The 16,796-nt window shown below is 41.6% G+C and overlaps 1 protein-coding gene across 1 annotated transcript; it reads left to right on the forward strand.

Moving 5' to 3' along the window:
* Window positions 1–20: 20 nt before the first annotated feature.
* Window positions 21–7,567, forward strand: cdo1 (cysteine dioxygenase, type I). The gene is made up of 5 exons (XM_080737856.1): window positions 21–223; window positions 1,974–2,051; window positions 2,873–3,024; window positions 3,657–3,826; window positions 6,526–7,567. Exons 1-5 carry the CDS (start codon window positions 54–56, stop codon window positions 6,553–6,555), a joined length of 600 nt encoding a protein of 199 aa, XP_080593982.1. The 5' UTR covers window positions 21–53; the 3' UTR covers window positions 6,556–7,567.
* Window positions 7,568–16,796: the final 9,229 nt, after the last annotated feature.

Below are 16,796 nucleotides of genomic sequence, written 5' to 3' on the forward strand. Positions count from 1 at the left end.
CAGGGCGCATTGCATTTTACCAAGAGGACAAAATACATCAGAACGGCACAGTCATGGAGCAAACCGAGTTGATGAAGCCAGAAACTCTGGATGACCTGATCAAGATATTGCATGCTATTTTTGAAAGTGACAATGTAAATGTGGAAGAGGTTCAGCACGTAATGGAAGCATATGAGAGCAAGCCACAGGAATGGAAGAAATTCGCCAAATTCGACCAGTACAGGTAAACACGTTTACTTTGAATTATAGGTCTGCGCTTAGCCCACATTGCATGGGTGATTGATGATCAAATTCACTTTTGGATCTCTTATTGTAGACTAGACTGTTGCCAATGTGTGTGTAGATAGGTCCAGGCTGCTATTCGTATCATGAAAATGAATAAAATAAGTTTCGTCTAGTCATATGACTGATTGATTAATTGAATAGCCTATTTATTAGAAGTTTGCATATAAGGTACAGCTTCAGATTGTGACAATGCAATCACAATCTGTTGTGCGCATTATTTAAAACCACTGAAGCAAATCCTTGAAATATATCATGTCTTATGTTCATTCATTCGTCTGTGTCCATATGAGAATGTTTTAATAATGTGTGAACATAAAATCGGTGTTTGACATAAAACCTTCGTTCGTTGGAAAGTAGCAACATTCCAATATGGTATCACTCTTGGTGCGACTTGTTTACATCATTAATATTCCAAGCCATGCCTAGCAAATTCTGTGTAGCCTACAGCTGATCATTTCTACTTTCCACATCCCCAAAACACAATTCCCAGCAGTTAAGTCGTGGTGTTTATGCAAATTGTACATTTCTGTAAACTGTGGGCTAAGTGTTTTTCCAAAATCCTGAGGAGAAAAAAAAAAATCTCATCAAAAGTGTTTTGATGAGAGAGGAGGAGTACATTTGAAAGTGGGTGGCTGACTGACTGGCTGGATCATCCAATCAGCATTTAGAGACAGACACACACCCCGCTGATGTGCTGGTATGATCATCACCCTCCAGGGAGCTGCAGCTGCCTCGAAAATATTTGTCTGTACTGGACGAAAATGATGATGTGATGATAAAAACATGCACATGCATGCAGGCGATGCAGGGAACCCCGCCAATGCAATGAAGTAATGCCAGTAAAATGTCCATTTGGCTCAGTCGGGGGTTGACTTTACTAGATGCAGGAACTAAAACTGTAATTTTATGAACAAATAATGCATGAAGGAATTACAAGTTTGTAATAGATATTTCCTTTTGGTTGTTATGGTTTATACATATTCTCCTGATAATCTTGAGTCAGTATCTTTTCTCACATGACTGACTTGTAGAGTTGTTATTACATGGTAGTGTGTTATTTGGTAAAATAGAGATGTAGCCTCTCTACATGCCTCTCTAGCCTTGGGGAGTTCAGGAGTTATGATATACCTGAACAACATGTTCCAAGGAGGCAGAGCTATATAAGTGTTCTTCCACAATCCTACTTTCGAGTCTAAGTAATTAAAGACCTATGTTTAGCTAATGATAATCAAGATGTTCACAATTCATTATAAGAACATATGGATATACAGAGGTCCCTGTATAGGCTATATACAGAATCTTTTTCATTCTTTTTTTTTTTTTTTTTCATTTTAAGTTTTATTTTATTTTATTTAGCATAGAGAGCAGAGTGTTCTTAGACAGACAGGGAGAAATATACAGGAAACATATACAAACATGTACACAATCAACATAACAAGAATTATCCAATGGTTTATGTAAATGAGGACATTATAAACACAACAAAACATTCACCTACCCTTTCCCGTCCAACTTGGAGCTTTCATTACTTCTCACTTCACCATAGAATATATCGTGAAAATAATTGACTCTACAAATCTACAAATAAATAAATAGGTAGCCTATTCATAATTACTGTAGGCCTATATTTCTAGCTGTTTTCCTCAACAGCTGTATGCTGCATTTATAGGAATATTTGTGTTTTGCAGGTACACAAGGAACTTGGTGGATGAAGGGAATGGGAAGTTCAATCTGATGATTGTGTGCTGGGGAGAGGGTCATGGCAGGTGAGATGTTGACACAAATCAAAACCACCTGCACACATAGACATCAAAGGGGGCTTGAGCCCCTGCCCTTTTACCCGTCTGTAAAAAAGTGCCCTCTCCAGAATGCAGTTTTTACTATGGTGAAAGAAATGCAATTGCTCTTTTCATGCCATGCCTGAAGGCAGCATTAAAGAGAATTGCCTTGTCCAAACTCTCCTGAACTTGAATGCAGCGTCTTATGTTGAAAGAATTGTCCTCTCTGTGTAGAAATCCATGCCGTTAGGCCACATCTCTAGTATTCATTTGATTATTCTTAGTTCAGTGTGGTATCAAGCACCGAAAATAGCCGACCTCTAAGCTCACAACGCGTCACAGCACAACGCGTTGTGAGCTTGGAGGTCTGCTATTTCCGATATTTTCACCAAAAGGCCCCTTTAGAAATGTCAGACCCTGCCTCTCTAACATTCTCTGCACGTCCCTGACGGAGTATATTGGCCACCAGTAGTTTTTCATTGGTTATTGTTGTTAGTAAGACAAAATAGTAATACCTGCAAAATGTCTGCAAATGATCATGTTTTGTGTGGACCTTAAAGGCCTTTCCCCACTGCCCCACTGAAGTCTTTCAATGTTTTTAATTGACAGCAACAATGCCTGTGTGGCAGATGAGATGCCTAAGATAAACTTGTGTTAATCCCCAGAGGGGAACTCAGGTAAAGCACAAGCTCTGACACTGTATTGTGGTGTGTGTGTGTGTGTGTGTGTGTGTGTGTGTGTGTGTGTGTGTGTGTGTGTGTGTGTGTGTGTGTGTGTGTGTGTGTGTGTGTGTGTTGTACACTTTGCAGTAGTATCCATGACCACACAGACTCCCACTGTTTCATGAAGCTGCTGCAGGGCCAACTGAAGGAGACGCTTTTTGAGTGGCCCGAGAACGAATCCACCATGGTTCAGAAATCACAGAGAATCCTACAGGAAAACAGTGTAGCTTACATCAACGGTGAGAAGAAACCATTTTTCCCCCCACACTGTCACTGGCACTGCATGCTCCTCACCACCATAGCTGAGAATGTAATGCAATTACAATTGCAGCAGGGGTGGTATAATGCAACACTTGTTTCAGTTTTGAGTTTTTCAATACAAAGTTGTTCAGATGCAAAGGAAATCTCAATGAAACTGCAAATCATGCAAGAATTCTGAATTGGTTTTGATTAGGCCATAGGAAACAATTGGAGGTTCTCTACTGTACAAGGAAACAAACATGTTTCATTTGCTCAAGAGCTGTGTGCAGTATTGCTAAAACAGGACTCATTCTAGCTATGCATACTTGGTAGCTCCCTGTACCACTGACATTCTCAGCCACTACTCAATCCGGTGCATTGAAAGGTGTTCAGGTTCCAAGACCAGCTATTTAGCCCAATGCTGACAGAGCCCTAGTGTTATGTTTGGCGAGGGCACGGTCAGTAACTGACTGTTGATCCGAAGCCCCTGACCCCCATCTCACAGCTGTATGACATGTCAGTACTTTACATTCCTGTAGCATACGCATTGTATAAATGTGTGATGTGTGTATCTTTGTGTGTGTGTGTGTGTGTGTGTGTGTGTGTGTGTGTGTGTGTGTGTGTGTGTTAGACTCCATTGGCTTGCATCGGGTGGAAAATGGCAGCCATACAGAGTGTGCCGCCAGTTTGCACCTGTACAGTCCTCCTTTCCAGAGCTGCCAGACCTTTGACCAGCGGACAGGACACAAGAACACCGTCAAGATGACCTTCTGGAGCAAATATGGAGAAAGGACTCCATTTGTAAGAAACCTTGTCATATATTCTCTTCTTCAAAACTCAAGCGGCTAATTTAGGATTACCCACACATTCATAGTAGAGAGATAGGTCAAAAGTACACTTTTTCCATGTTTATCCGTCTTCCTTATATATGTAACGATATATCGGAAATTCACGATATGTTAATATCAACAACAAGAAGTCTAAGATACAATATTTATCACAATATATAATACATAAAATACATAAGAACGGCACAGTCAAGGAGCAAACCCAAGTGATGAAGCCAGAAACTCTAGATGACCTGACCATTAACACAATCAATCTACTAACCTTACGAAACACCCGTTTCCAGCGTGTTTAGTAACCTCTTAAATCCAGAGGTTACTTCACAGTTGAGATTTTAGAATATGACATCATATTACGCTGCATAAATATGCAAAATGATCCACCTGCGATACGGTAGGCTGAAAATAACTTTAAACTAACCACTTGAACCACAGCATCGATGAATATTATATCAAATATTATCAAATTATTCTGCGGCACCCCTGGACTGGCATCACGGCACCCACTTTGGGAAACCCTGGTGTAATTGATAGAAAATAAGTATATTTTTGGTTGAACTACTCCTTTAAGATGTTGGCTATCTGTTCCACCTTGTTATTTCTTCGTCCTTGGGAAAGTGGGTTCCAAACGCTAATTTTAGAGTAATTTGGCCTGACTTAAGTTTTTAACAGGTTGTTGTGATTCAACGAGTTTCTGTGAGTGGATTCTCATGTTGGATATAATTCCTGTAGTGTCTGCAAGATGTTTTGCTTTTGTCTGTAACATCGCGTCACCAGGCTGTTTTTTCCTGAAATGACCAGTGTGATTTTCTACGTAAATCTACGCAAATATACACACATGATCAAAATAAACCAAAATAAAATAAAAACAATAATACCTATCGTAGATACCGCTGCGGACCCATGATAATATAGCAACGTTTTCGTTATTGTTACATACCATATACATATAATCAATGCATATACATATCGAACATTCACGCCAAGATACCTTCACTGATTGATTACGTCCTTTTCTACTTTTGACATAGAAGCAGAGCGTTGCTGTGAATGGAATTTTACATTCTATATATTTATCTATGAGATTACCCCTAACCTTACACCAGTTCAATTCAAATTACTTTAGAAAAACTCATATTATAAGCATATTCAGAGCACATTAAAAAGCCAAATTCCAAAAGAGAAGAAGAAAAAAAAAAAGGTTTCATGGTACAGAATAGATTATGATATAATGTATAATCAAATTTAAGTCTATATCTTTAAGGGGACAAGTGATGTAATTGATGATATCCCTTGCAAAACTCTTTTTACATAGCCACTTGACAAGTCTCTCTGTTCAAAAGTCCATGGTGTGTGTAGAGAGAGAGCGGGCTAAAGGCTGAGATAGATTTAAGAGAATTTCAGAATTTAATAATGGATCAAATCACCTACAGTACATCACCTGTCATTTATTCATGCACTTTCTCTCAAATAACTATGAGCATGTATTTAAGGGCTTTCATGTACTTTGTACAGTAGCACACAACACAGAAATGGAACTAAGTATACTGTAAATGCGGCTTCAGACTATTTTACAGTGAGCTTATCTTGATAGTGACCAGACAGCAAAGTATATTTTGAAGCTGTAAAACATTATGCCACAGCTTTCATTGTTTAAAGTTAATGTTTAGAGGTAAGCGATAGGAAGCTTACTGGAGTTGAGTTTATTAACCTGATCAACTTGGCATTGATAAAGCAAAAACCATCTCAGTTATTCTTAACTTTAAAATAGCTCACTTTATCCAAGCTAACGCCAAACTTTAACGCCTGGCTCAATATATGAACTTGATTATAAAAAGGCATTATAATGCAGGAAATTTGTGGTTATCATTAAGTCTTTCCAGCCTCATTAAGCACTGCTCTATAAGCAAGTTTGGCAGCCCCCCTAGAGTATTTTAAGACACAGTGAACATTTACTGGACAAATGGAAAGTTTCCATTTCATACTCATTCTGGGAATCTGTTTCCAGTTGTTGCCAGATGTTTCAACTGGAACACTGCATTCCACAAGGCAACATACTTAATAAATGCAGAATGTTATCTTATATTTTATACTGTAGGATGTTAGGTCTTATTGAGCGGTATTAAAGGAGTAGTTCACCCCCAAAATGACTTTTTTTCTAATGATTACTCACGCCATGGAGACTTGAGTTCAATAATACTTTGGGGTTTTTGTCACATTTCTAAAACAAAAAACTTCAACTTCAACTTGCCAACAGCACTGGCCTTATCAGAAATCTAGCAATTGCATAAGTATACCTTGACCACAGGGATGTCTAGTTCGCTCATCGTATTACAACACACAAGAGATAAGATAAGACTGTATTAGTACATAATGAACTCCACCTGCTTACCTCAACACACACCTCTAGGCTCTAGTAGTGTTATTGAAGTTCGTGTTCAAGTTTGTGTTGTGTGTGTGTGTGTGTGTGTGTGTGTGTGTGTGTGTGTGTGTGTGTGTGTGTGTGTGTGTGTGTGTGTGTGTGTGTGTGTATGTGTGTGTGTGTTCATGTACACTCGATGTGTGGCATTAGGAATACTTGCTATAGTAGAGTAAATGATCAGAGTCATGGCGCAAGGTACTGACTCGTTTTTTTTAAATGTACTATTTCCATAGGTGGACACAGTGTCACAGGAGAACAACTAACCCCCACTGAAGAAAGCAGAAGATGGCAGTTGCATCTAAAGTGACAATGTTGTAAAAATCGAGAGTAAGGGAAACTGCAGAGGAGGCGAAATGTGGACCTGTACTATGACTAAGCAACCCATTTGAAATCAGGAGCGGGCCAGTTCAAAAGGACAAGCCAGTAATTAGAATGGCTTTATCACTGCCCAGTGCGAGCTTGGCAAATACCGATGAGCACAGGACGAGTGCATGAATAGGCTCGGCCACGGATTGAATCTGCCCTTTGTTTGTTAGGCCAGTGGAGACCCTTTTCCAATAACAACATTCCTGTGTGTCCATGACCTGTACAACCACACTTCTGTACTGTTACGGCCCGTAGTTGAAGGGAAGCGGGTGTTAGCATTTCAGAGGGGAAATGTTACTTAATAGTGTTTCTCTTCAGTCACATAAAAGCCACCTTTAGAGAAGAAAAGCATTCTGTGATAGACAGTCTATGGAGCACTTTTATAGCCTTATTTGCTGTTGATTCATGCCACTCGAAATTTGTCTTAACACCTGTTGAAGATTGTGATGAAATGTAACAGCGGATGTATTTATACAGTCTAATTAGAAAGTGAGCTTCTTTTTTGCATTATTTTGACAAAAAGTTAAAGCTTTATAGATGTGTTATTTTTTGTAAATGCTATGCCTGTAATTTATTTGCGAACTATTCTGTTCATAGGGCTTTGACAAGGAGTGTTTTTAATCGGCAGGCTACTTTAATGTCACTCCAAAATGTGTTTAAATGCAACTGTTAGGAGACAAAGAGTCTGGGGGAGGGGAGATTTAGTTTTATATGCAGACAATGTCTTTAGGGCACAGCTCTTACTTTTGCTCAGGATTTTGGCCCTTTGTTTTAATTATAGCTGTATTTATATATACTTTCTAGTTTTGCAACATAGCACCTACTATAGCATTGTAAATTGCATGCATGATTTCTATGATATGTCGAATGACAAATCTGGCCCATTAAACACTTTTACCTATGTCATAACCAATGTTTCCGTTTGTTTTCTTTATTTATATACTGCAGTATATATTTTATCGTTTTCACGAGAACAGTACCCAACATCGGCTAATAACCATTGGTCAAGGAATCTGTGTGAACTAAACATAATAATAATAATAATTAATAAACTTAATTTTGTCCTGGATCTTAGAGTAGTTTATTTAGTTTATAACTGCTCTACCGCTGCTGAGGTGATAATGATGATCACACAGTGTGGCGGAGCGGAGAGTATAGACGTTGGATAATCATCATAATAATAAACATTATAGGTTATTGTCGGCTATTTTCCACAGTAACGAGTGTAACCTACTAAAGCAGTCATTAAACTCTCAGTAGCCCAACTGTTACAGATGCAACCGGCCAAGGGTGCGTTCCAGAGTATCGAAACGAGGTATCGTTCGTTTTTACGTGAACCGATACCCGATAGTATCGACGTCATGCAATCGATACCATTAAAAGTATCGCAGACGATACCCATCCCTAATCATTGTAGACTATGCAGATTAATCATTTAATGATGGTGGAATAATGGTATTATAAAGGCATAATGTTGGCAATGCAGACAAGATTTTTATCAGCATGGCACCCCTTTAACTAAATGTCATGTGGTCATTGACCAATGGAGTGTGTTTGTGAGGAGGAGGGGGGAGCTGCTTGGATGACATGGAAAAATATTCGTGCAAGAATTCTTGTTTATTCAGCATATGTTATCTTGACCAATCAATAAATGATGGTTAATTGTGTACTAATAGCAGTATTATGGTACCAGTTATAAACCGATTATGTTTGTCCACCTTGCACTTGCTTGGCAAGCAAACACATGTCATCATAACTATTCGCTAATAACGTCAGCGTGTGTACTGTATACTGTATGTGTAAGAGGATGACGAAGAAAATGACATTCAAATGTGTGTGCAAAGCCCTTATTTATCATGATGGAGTCAATAGACTATAATTCAACGTTATACTTTACTCCATTCCTCCTGCCAATTATACTTTAAATGAGGGTGATGCAAACATACAAAAATCAGGAGTTAGGTTGGTATACTGCCAATAAGTCCAAGGGCTGCATATCAAAATGAATGAGTTCAGTCTAATGTGTGTCTTTCAGAATTAACTTCAAGTGCAAGATGTGTTAAATAAGTGAAAACATTTAAATAATGAATTCTCTTTTCTAAACACTGTCAACTAAAGTAACTCCTTGCAACAAAACAGTTTCAAGGCCAGACCGCACCAATGCAACAGCTTGCAACTGCCATTGGGGATAATAGTTGAAAATAGTTGCATGTTGCAAGGAGTTGCATTGGTGTGGACTGCCTTTATCTCATTCAGGATGCAGACCAATGATCTACAGTAATAGCACTGCACCAACCACCTGGGAGAAAGTGGCAACTTGTTTTAAAATCAGATGAAGGCAACTAAAGTAATACACTTTCAAAAAGTACCTAATAATCAAGTAAAGCTACTCCACAATGCACTCTGGCCGTGTCCCTTTTCAAGGGACATTACCTGCTGAGATAAAGGGTCCAGTTTATCTTGCACTTATTGACTAAAAACCTGTTTATGCGTCATCAGATCATTGCCAGTTCCCTTTGATGAAAGAACAGTGTTTGTCAAATAAACCTTTTTCAGGTTTTCTCCATGCCAGCTCAGTTGTGGGGTGGCCGTATTATACAACAGTCATGACGACACAGCATTTATAAGAGGCGATGGTTATAATGCCACTAGCACTGGGAAATACGTTTTAAATCTGGGTAAGCACTAAACAACTCAAAGTTAAGTGATAGCTAAATTGTTCTGCACTGTTTGTTCCAGATGTACTATAATTTCCCATTTGATTTTATTTGCTTGATACCTTAACATATGAGTGTTATCCAGAAGCATTACCCAGGCTTTTCTGGGCAACATATGGACACAATTCACTGCAACAGGCGAAAGAAACCCCATAAAACTCAGCCACAGGATCAAAAAGCTACTGAAAGATGCCACATTAAAGGAATTCTATATAATTAAAGCAGCCAGGCTTTATTGTTCCTTGGATACCAGCAAAGTGAAGCGAAGATAAAAAAGTTGTTGTTCATGCATTCATCGTCAGCTAAACAGGTTTAATGTAAACTGTTCGGCTTGTATTTTGTAATATTCTACCCGGCCTGGATGTTTTAGTCCACTCTTCCTCACAGAATGTCATGTTGGCCCCCACCCCCACCAGTATCATATCTTTAAGACAACCAGCAGTGATAATACCCATAAAACATAATTGAACGATTTATGATCTTTTCTTAAGCCCTTCCTTTGTTCTGGTTGTGGTGGGGCACAGATGGCTATGAACTACAAAGTAAAATTCTAGGATATCGAAGTGTAAATCAATCGACACAGACTTAACGGCAAACTTCAATGCCTTCATATCCACAGTAATGTACCTATATGGGCTGCCTGCACACTATACATTGACTGGGGTCAGTCCCATAAATTATTGCGACCGTAGGTCGCACTTACTACAGAAAGCTCCACCAGGTGTCCGTGCGTCCGTCAGTCAGTCCGTCACACGTCACACTTTTGCCCTGCTCATATCTCCGCAACCGTTGCCCCGATCCATGCCAGATTTTGCACACACACTCCTTGCCTGCCAAACTACAACCTCCAAGGACCCCCGGAGCTCCAGGGACCCCCAGGTCCCTGGGGGACCCCCAGATGTAAAAAATTACCAAATGTGCAAAAATGACCAAATGACCACCCCAACGGGGCTGCTCACGGGGAATTCCCGGGGACCACCGACTCCTTGTGCTCCAGAACGGATGCAAAAGTGGTGGCGCCCCCAGTGGAGGACCCCCTGCCACTGCAGCGCACAGAAAATGCCCTAACTTGGCCTAGGAGCCACCGGGAGAGCCGGGGCCGGTACCTATTCGTCCGCCCTCTTCTAGCGCCACCATGAGGCCGATTCTTGCAAAACACATTTTTGGACACTGCTCCTCCAATTTTTGCCCTAAAATCACTCAACTCGGTACACAGTATGTCTACACTCATGTCATCAACATGGATCCGTCCACATTTTTTGGGGACACTGCTCCCTACTCTTTGTGTATACATGTGACCTACGGTCGCTTATCTCCCGATTAGGGAGTCTTACTGGTTATCTGTATATACTAGTATTATTACTGCATGACTTTTGTGCCCACTCTAATAATAGAATAAACGTTACCCAAAGTCACCTTTGCATTCTTCCTGCAGGGTTTCTCTCAATTCTAAACCTTATTTATCCAATAATCGTTTTACCTAATGATTTATTATCCCCGCTAGGAGGCCAGAACGACCGAAGTCGAGGGATTGTGTTTTCTCTCCTGTGAGTCCGTCTGTCTGTCTGGCTGGCTGGCAGGCTGTATGTCCATCTGTCCGTAAACCGTTGGACCGTTCGGCGTGAAACTTTGCATACTGTATATGAATTGAGATTTCCATGTTTTGTATTTCCATTTTCAGGCCATTTTCATTTAACTTTGAATAAAGGATGGTGTTTATGAATGACAAATTGTTCTAAACAGAACCATAATTTTCCTCCTTCAATGCCCTAAAGACCCTTGTCTAACCAAGCACATACAGGAACTTGTTTAACTTGAGTTAAATGTGCCCACAAACTCTCTGGAGCAGGTGAAAGGAAGATGGAATTGGGGACTGCTATTAGCAGGAGCAATGTGGGAACCCATTGTCAAAAGAAAGGGAAAAATCGAACCTCTGTTCGAAGTGGAGCTGTGTGTGTGTGTGTGTGTGTGTGTGTGTGTGTGTGTGTATTGCAGTTGATGCTCAGGGCAGGCTAGACTCAACAGCACCTCTCTGGTCACCCAGGGTACTCAGGCTACACCAGAGGCTACATACAGACAGACAGACACTGAGCGGTGGTTTACCCACCTCATAGATCATGTGTACCGATTTTTGTGACATTTGAAGAAAATATGTAGGAAAAGGAGCAAAAAGTGTGTTTTGGAGAAAATTCAAGATGGCGGAAAATCTATCCTGGCGCGAATGGGCGTGGCCTATATGGGGAGATGCGTCTTGACCCAAGGAATCCAGGGAAAAAAGAATTTTAATTTTCCGATCTACGGTTCAAGAGTTACGGGGCAAAACGTAAAGTGGGCCGTTATAGCGCCACCATGAGGCCGAGTGATGTAATTATTTTTCGATTCATTCTTAAAATCATTATGAATCTCCTCTCCGAGGTTTGAAACTGTAGCTCCTATGGTTTACGAGAGAAAAATACTTGAAAGTGATTTCTTGCATTGTCCCATTATAAGTCAATGGGGACAATTAAGCGTCGTTTTTTGCCGATTACGTCGGCATGTTAAGGCGGATCGGAACGAAAGGTAATAGAACACCATTCCCGGCCGAGCCGCACATTTTGATGTATATATTGCGAGTGGCGTAAATGGTGCGGCACTAGTTACGCGCCGAAGTTTAGGCTACAGACACGGACGCAGACAGACCCACACACACGGCCACGTATAGGGAGCTTGTGTTCCACACAGCTCCAAAAACAGCCAGCAGGAGTAACTTGGCATTCAGCAGTGAATTTGGTGCTGTCATCCTCATCAGTTTAAAGCATTGCATAGGCTTCATCTATCCAGAAACAGGTTTAGACCGAATATGTCTGAGATGTGGTCAGGACTCAGGACCTGGCTACCCTTTGTGGGCTGTCCAAGGTAATCCAAGTTTTGGTCAGAAATATTTTATACATTCTCATACAGGACCCCAATCCTTTGAATGCGATATTTGGTGTGGTTCCAGTTTCACCAGAGACAATGGTGCCCCCAAGCCAATAGCATTCTTTTCATTTCAAAATGTATTTTGTTACAGGATCGGCTCAATGTTCGGCTCAATGATCGGCTCAATGTGAACGGGCCCTAAGCAGAAGTTGTTAAGGTTCTGAAAACCAATTCTGTCTTATTTTGACCGGGAGGGATTGTGTAGCAGGAGAGGAGGGTGGGAAGGGGTTTATTGCGGGGAATTCCCGGGGACCACCCACTCCTGGTGCTCCAGAACGGATGCAAAAGTGGTGGCGCCCCCAGTGGAGGACCCCCTACACTGCAGCTCACATAAAATGCCGTAACTCCGGCTAGGAGCGACCGGGACAGCCGGGGCCGGTACCTATTCGTCCGCCTTGCCGGCGCGGAGACCCCACCCCTCATTTCTCACATGGCCCTCTTCTAGCGCCACCATGAGGCCGATTCTTGCAAAACACATTTTTGGACACTGCTCCTACAATTTTTGCCCTAAAATCACGCAAATCGGTACACTATGTCTACACTCATCCCATCAACATGAATCTCTCCCATATAGCGCCACCTCCAGGCCGATTTTTAAAAACACATTTTTGGACACTGCTCCTACAGATTTTGCCCTAAAATCACGAAAATCACTACACAGTATGTCTACACTCATGTCATCAACATGGATCAGGAAGATTTTGGCAAAACACATTTTTGCCCTATTTGTGGAGATAAGTGACCTACGGTCGCTTATCTCCCGATTAGGGAGTCTTACTGGTGTAGGATGAATGAGGTGTTATGTCAAAGAAGAAACTAGGTAAAAATCAATAAAGATATTGAACACAAACACAAGCTACTGGAACTGTAGTATTCGAATATCAAAGTCACTATTCGACATTGTTCACCAAAGTCGAATATTCGTTTTTTTTTTAAGAAATCTTATTTCTTCATGGTTTATACAACTTGGCTAGATAAGAAGTCATAAGAATGTGTTGTCAATGACCCTGGTGGATGAATTAGTTAATGGTCTATAGACTCTATACTGATGTCAGTGTCATGCGTCACGTTTCGTCTACCAGAACTAATTACCAGTGGGAAAAACAGCGGCCAGCCGGCAAACTCGATGTCATGATGGAGGAAGAGCCAGCTTGCAACTGTCACTACTAGACAGAGAATTGCTCGTTTTTATTAGATGAAAAAATAGATATATATTTCCAGTAGAATATTCGACTATTCGAATACTTTGAGGTAGAATAATTCGAATACTAAAAATCACTCTTCATGAATGCCCTAGTAGCTACTGCATACTAGGGTATTCACAGAATATTCAAATATCAAAGTCACTATTCAACGTTGTTCACCCAAGTCGAATATTAGATATATATTTCTTCCATCTCTTTAAAAAAAAAAAACGTATTTCCTCATGGTTTATACAGCTGGGCAAGATAGGAAGTCATAAGAATGAGTTGTCAATGACCCTGGTGGATGAATTGGTTAATGCTCTATACTGATGTCATGTGTCACGTTTTGTCTCCCGGAACTAATTACCAGTGGGAAAAACAGCGGCCAGACGGCAAACTCGATGTCATGATGGAGGAAGGAAGAGCCAGCTAATGTAACTGTCACTACTAGAAAGAGAATTGCTCGTTTCTAGTGGATGAAAAAATACATATATATATATTTCTATTCGAATACTTTGAGGTCGAATATTTCAAATACAAAAAATCACTATTGTGAATGCCCTAGCAGAATAGCCCTACTGTATACCAGTAACACTCCCTAATCGGGAGATAAGCGACACTGATCTCCACAAATAGGGCAAAAATGTGTTTTGCCAAAATCTTCCTGATCCATGTTGATGACATGAGTGTAGACATACTGTGTAGTGATTTTCGTGATTTTAGGGCAAAATCTGTAGGAGCAGTGTCCAAAAATGTGTTTTTAAAAATCGGCCTGGAGGTGGCGCTATATGGGAGAGATTCATGTTGATGGGATGAGTGTAGACATACTGTGTACCGATTTGCGTGATTTTAGGGCAAAAATTGTAGGAGCAGTGTCCAAAAATGTGTTTTTCAAGAATCGGCCTCATGGTGGCGCTAGAAGAGGGCCATGTGAGAAATGAGGGGTGGGGTCTCCGCGCCGGCAAGGCGGACGAATAGGTACCGGCCCCGGCTGTCCCGGTCGCTCCTAGCCGGAGTTACAGCATTTTATGTGAGCTGCAGTGTAGGGGGTCCTCCACTGGGGGCGCCACCACTTTTGCATCCGTTCTGGAGCACCAGGAGTGGGTGGTCCCCGGGAATTCCCCGTGAGCTGCCCCGTGGGGGTGGTCATTTGGTCAGTTTAGCACATTTGGTCATTTTTTTACATCTGGGGGTCCCCCAGGGACCTGGGGGTCCCTGGAGCTCCGGGGGTCCTTGGAGGTTGTAGTTTGGCAGGTAAGGAAGGTGTGTGCAAAATTTGGCATGGATCGGGGCAACGGTTGCGGAGATATGAGCAGGGCAAGAGTGTGACGTGTGAGGTGTGACAGACAGACTGACTGACGGACTGACGGACGGACTTACACTTTGTGCAGGGTTTGATAGTAAATGCGACCTACGGTCGCAACTATAGCTTTGGTCAAAAGTCCCATGAGCTGGGATGCCTGGAAGCATAGCACACTGCTTTGCCTGCGAGTCGTGAGGAGCAGATTTTGAATAAAGCTCTCGTCATGGCTTGCAATTCTCTGCCAGTCTCTTCCCATCACTTGAGCCCATTGACATCCACATCCACAACACTAGAGGGAGCGCACACAACGATCTGATAACACAAACCCATAAGACAATGGGTAAATTCTCCTTCTACAACACTGCCACCCAGGTGTGGAATTCCCTGACTACCTCCTAGGCTCGGAAACCCAGGCTTTCATTTTGGCGATAGGAAGAAAAATAAAAGCCTGGGGTAACCTGCTGCAATTTCTGGCATAGGAAGTGGGAGGCGGGCCATGGCACAGATTGACTGTGAACCAATAGGATCCACGGTATCCACCCACAGATATAAAAAGCTAGATACCTCCCTCCGGTGGGGGGGGGGGGGGGGGGGTTGGTCAAAGAGAGCTGGCAAGCCTCCCAATAACTCTACTCAAGCCTCCAGAATTCTGTGGCGGGGCTCTTGGGAATTCTGAAGGACGCTTCCTTGTGCGTCACAGAATGGGAAGCTTGGTAGGCCAATCAGATGCAGGACTGGCAGGACTCCCTCTTTCCCATTGGAGGGGGCAGAGTGCCTTCCGCAGTTCCACAGTTAAGCACTTCCGCCAGCGGTGTTTGACCAGTCGCGCCAATGAACGGCGGAGGAGGTATCTAGCTTTTTATATCTGTGGATCCACCTGCTGTTTTCAGCCAGTGGATCCGCCCCCTCTAGACCAAAATCAGCCTATGAGGCTAATTACCTCCCCATGTAGCTCGCTGGCATCCTTCAAAACTGCCCTGAAAACTCACCTTTCAGGAGGCCAGAGACGAAGGTAGTTATCACTTCTCCCATAGACAGGCGAGAAGTGAAACCCCTTACCTTAGCCCCACCCCCTTGTTTCCCCTATCCTGTACATATAGTGTTTTCATAAGTGTGAAGTTGTTGAATGTTTTATTTGCTTGCTATTTGTTGTGTCCATGAATTGAATACTTCCAACGTAAAAAAGACCGTAAAAGGACTTATTTGGGATGTTCCTTTTAGGCAGGGTGTTTAACTGTACTTGTACCGTACTACATTTCTATTGTATTGACAATACGTGTACTGTTCTCCGTTTTTGTCTAATAAAATGTTCAATCATTCAATCAATGAGCCTGGCCTTCAACTATAAACATTTGTTATTTTTGTATCTTTGTATCTAACCAGGTGAGGTACCCTCGATTTGTCCATTCTCTAATCTACTTCTAATTCTCTAATCCGTGGGGGTGAGTAGAACGCTCCATCCTCTAATATAACTACTTCTTTGAGTAATTCTAATTTTAGCCATACATAAGTTGCACATATTTTCCCCACTTTCAACAGAAGTACTCTAATACATCTAGCACAATTGAACTCTTCCCCTTTTTTCCACTGAATTCTGTCATAACTGCAGAGCTGGAAAATCTATTAAACATGCTGAGCAAACTGGCAAAATGATTACTAGCAGCACTGTCAGCATTCTTAAGTGAATCAGAAGTACACACTGGAGATGCCCATGGTTCATGATCTATACTTGTTGCCACCGTTGTAGAGACCAAATAGCTTTGTTTTTAAACTGGCTGTTGTTTTGTCTTCAGTACGAATGGAAAACATGTGCATTCTTCATCCAAGGTCCGACTGACAGCCACAAAACTCGCCTCGTTCCCATTACCTCTTGTCACTCTGGGACACAACGGCACCAGAAAAGACAGTAAACCAGAATATGCAGTAAACATAAACACGGATCCTTCTTTAAAGTATGGCAGTCTGTGGATGTTGTG

Source organism: Nannobrachium achirus, assembly GCF_963921795.1.
Source record: "Nannobrachium achirus genome assembly, chromosome: 12".
NCBI lineage: Eukaryota > Metazoa > Chordata > Actinopteri > Myctophiformes > Myctophidae > Nannobrachium > Nannobrachium achirus.

What these genes read in the sequence shown, in the direction of transcription:
- cdo1 (XM_080737856.1), top strand. Translation starts at nt 54, where the DNA reads ATGGAGCAAACCGAGTTGATGAAGCCAGAAACTCTGGATGACCTGATC. An exon ending in TGGGGAGAGGGTCATGGCAG is followed by an intron (nt 2,052 to 2,872) that starts GTGAGATGTTGA and finishes TACACTTTGCAG; the next exon opens with TAGTATCCATGACCACACAG. An exon ending in ATGGAGAAAGGACTCCATTT is followed by an intron (nt 3,827 to 6,525) that starts GTAAGAAACCTT and finishes CTATTTCCATAG; the next exon opens with GTGGACACAGTGTCACAGGA.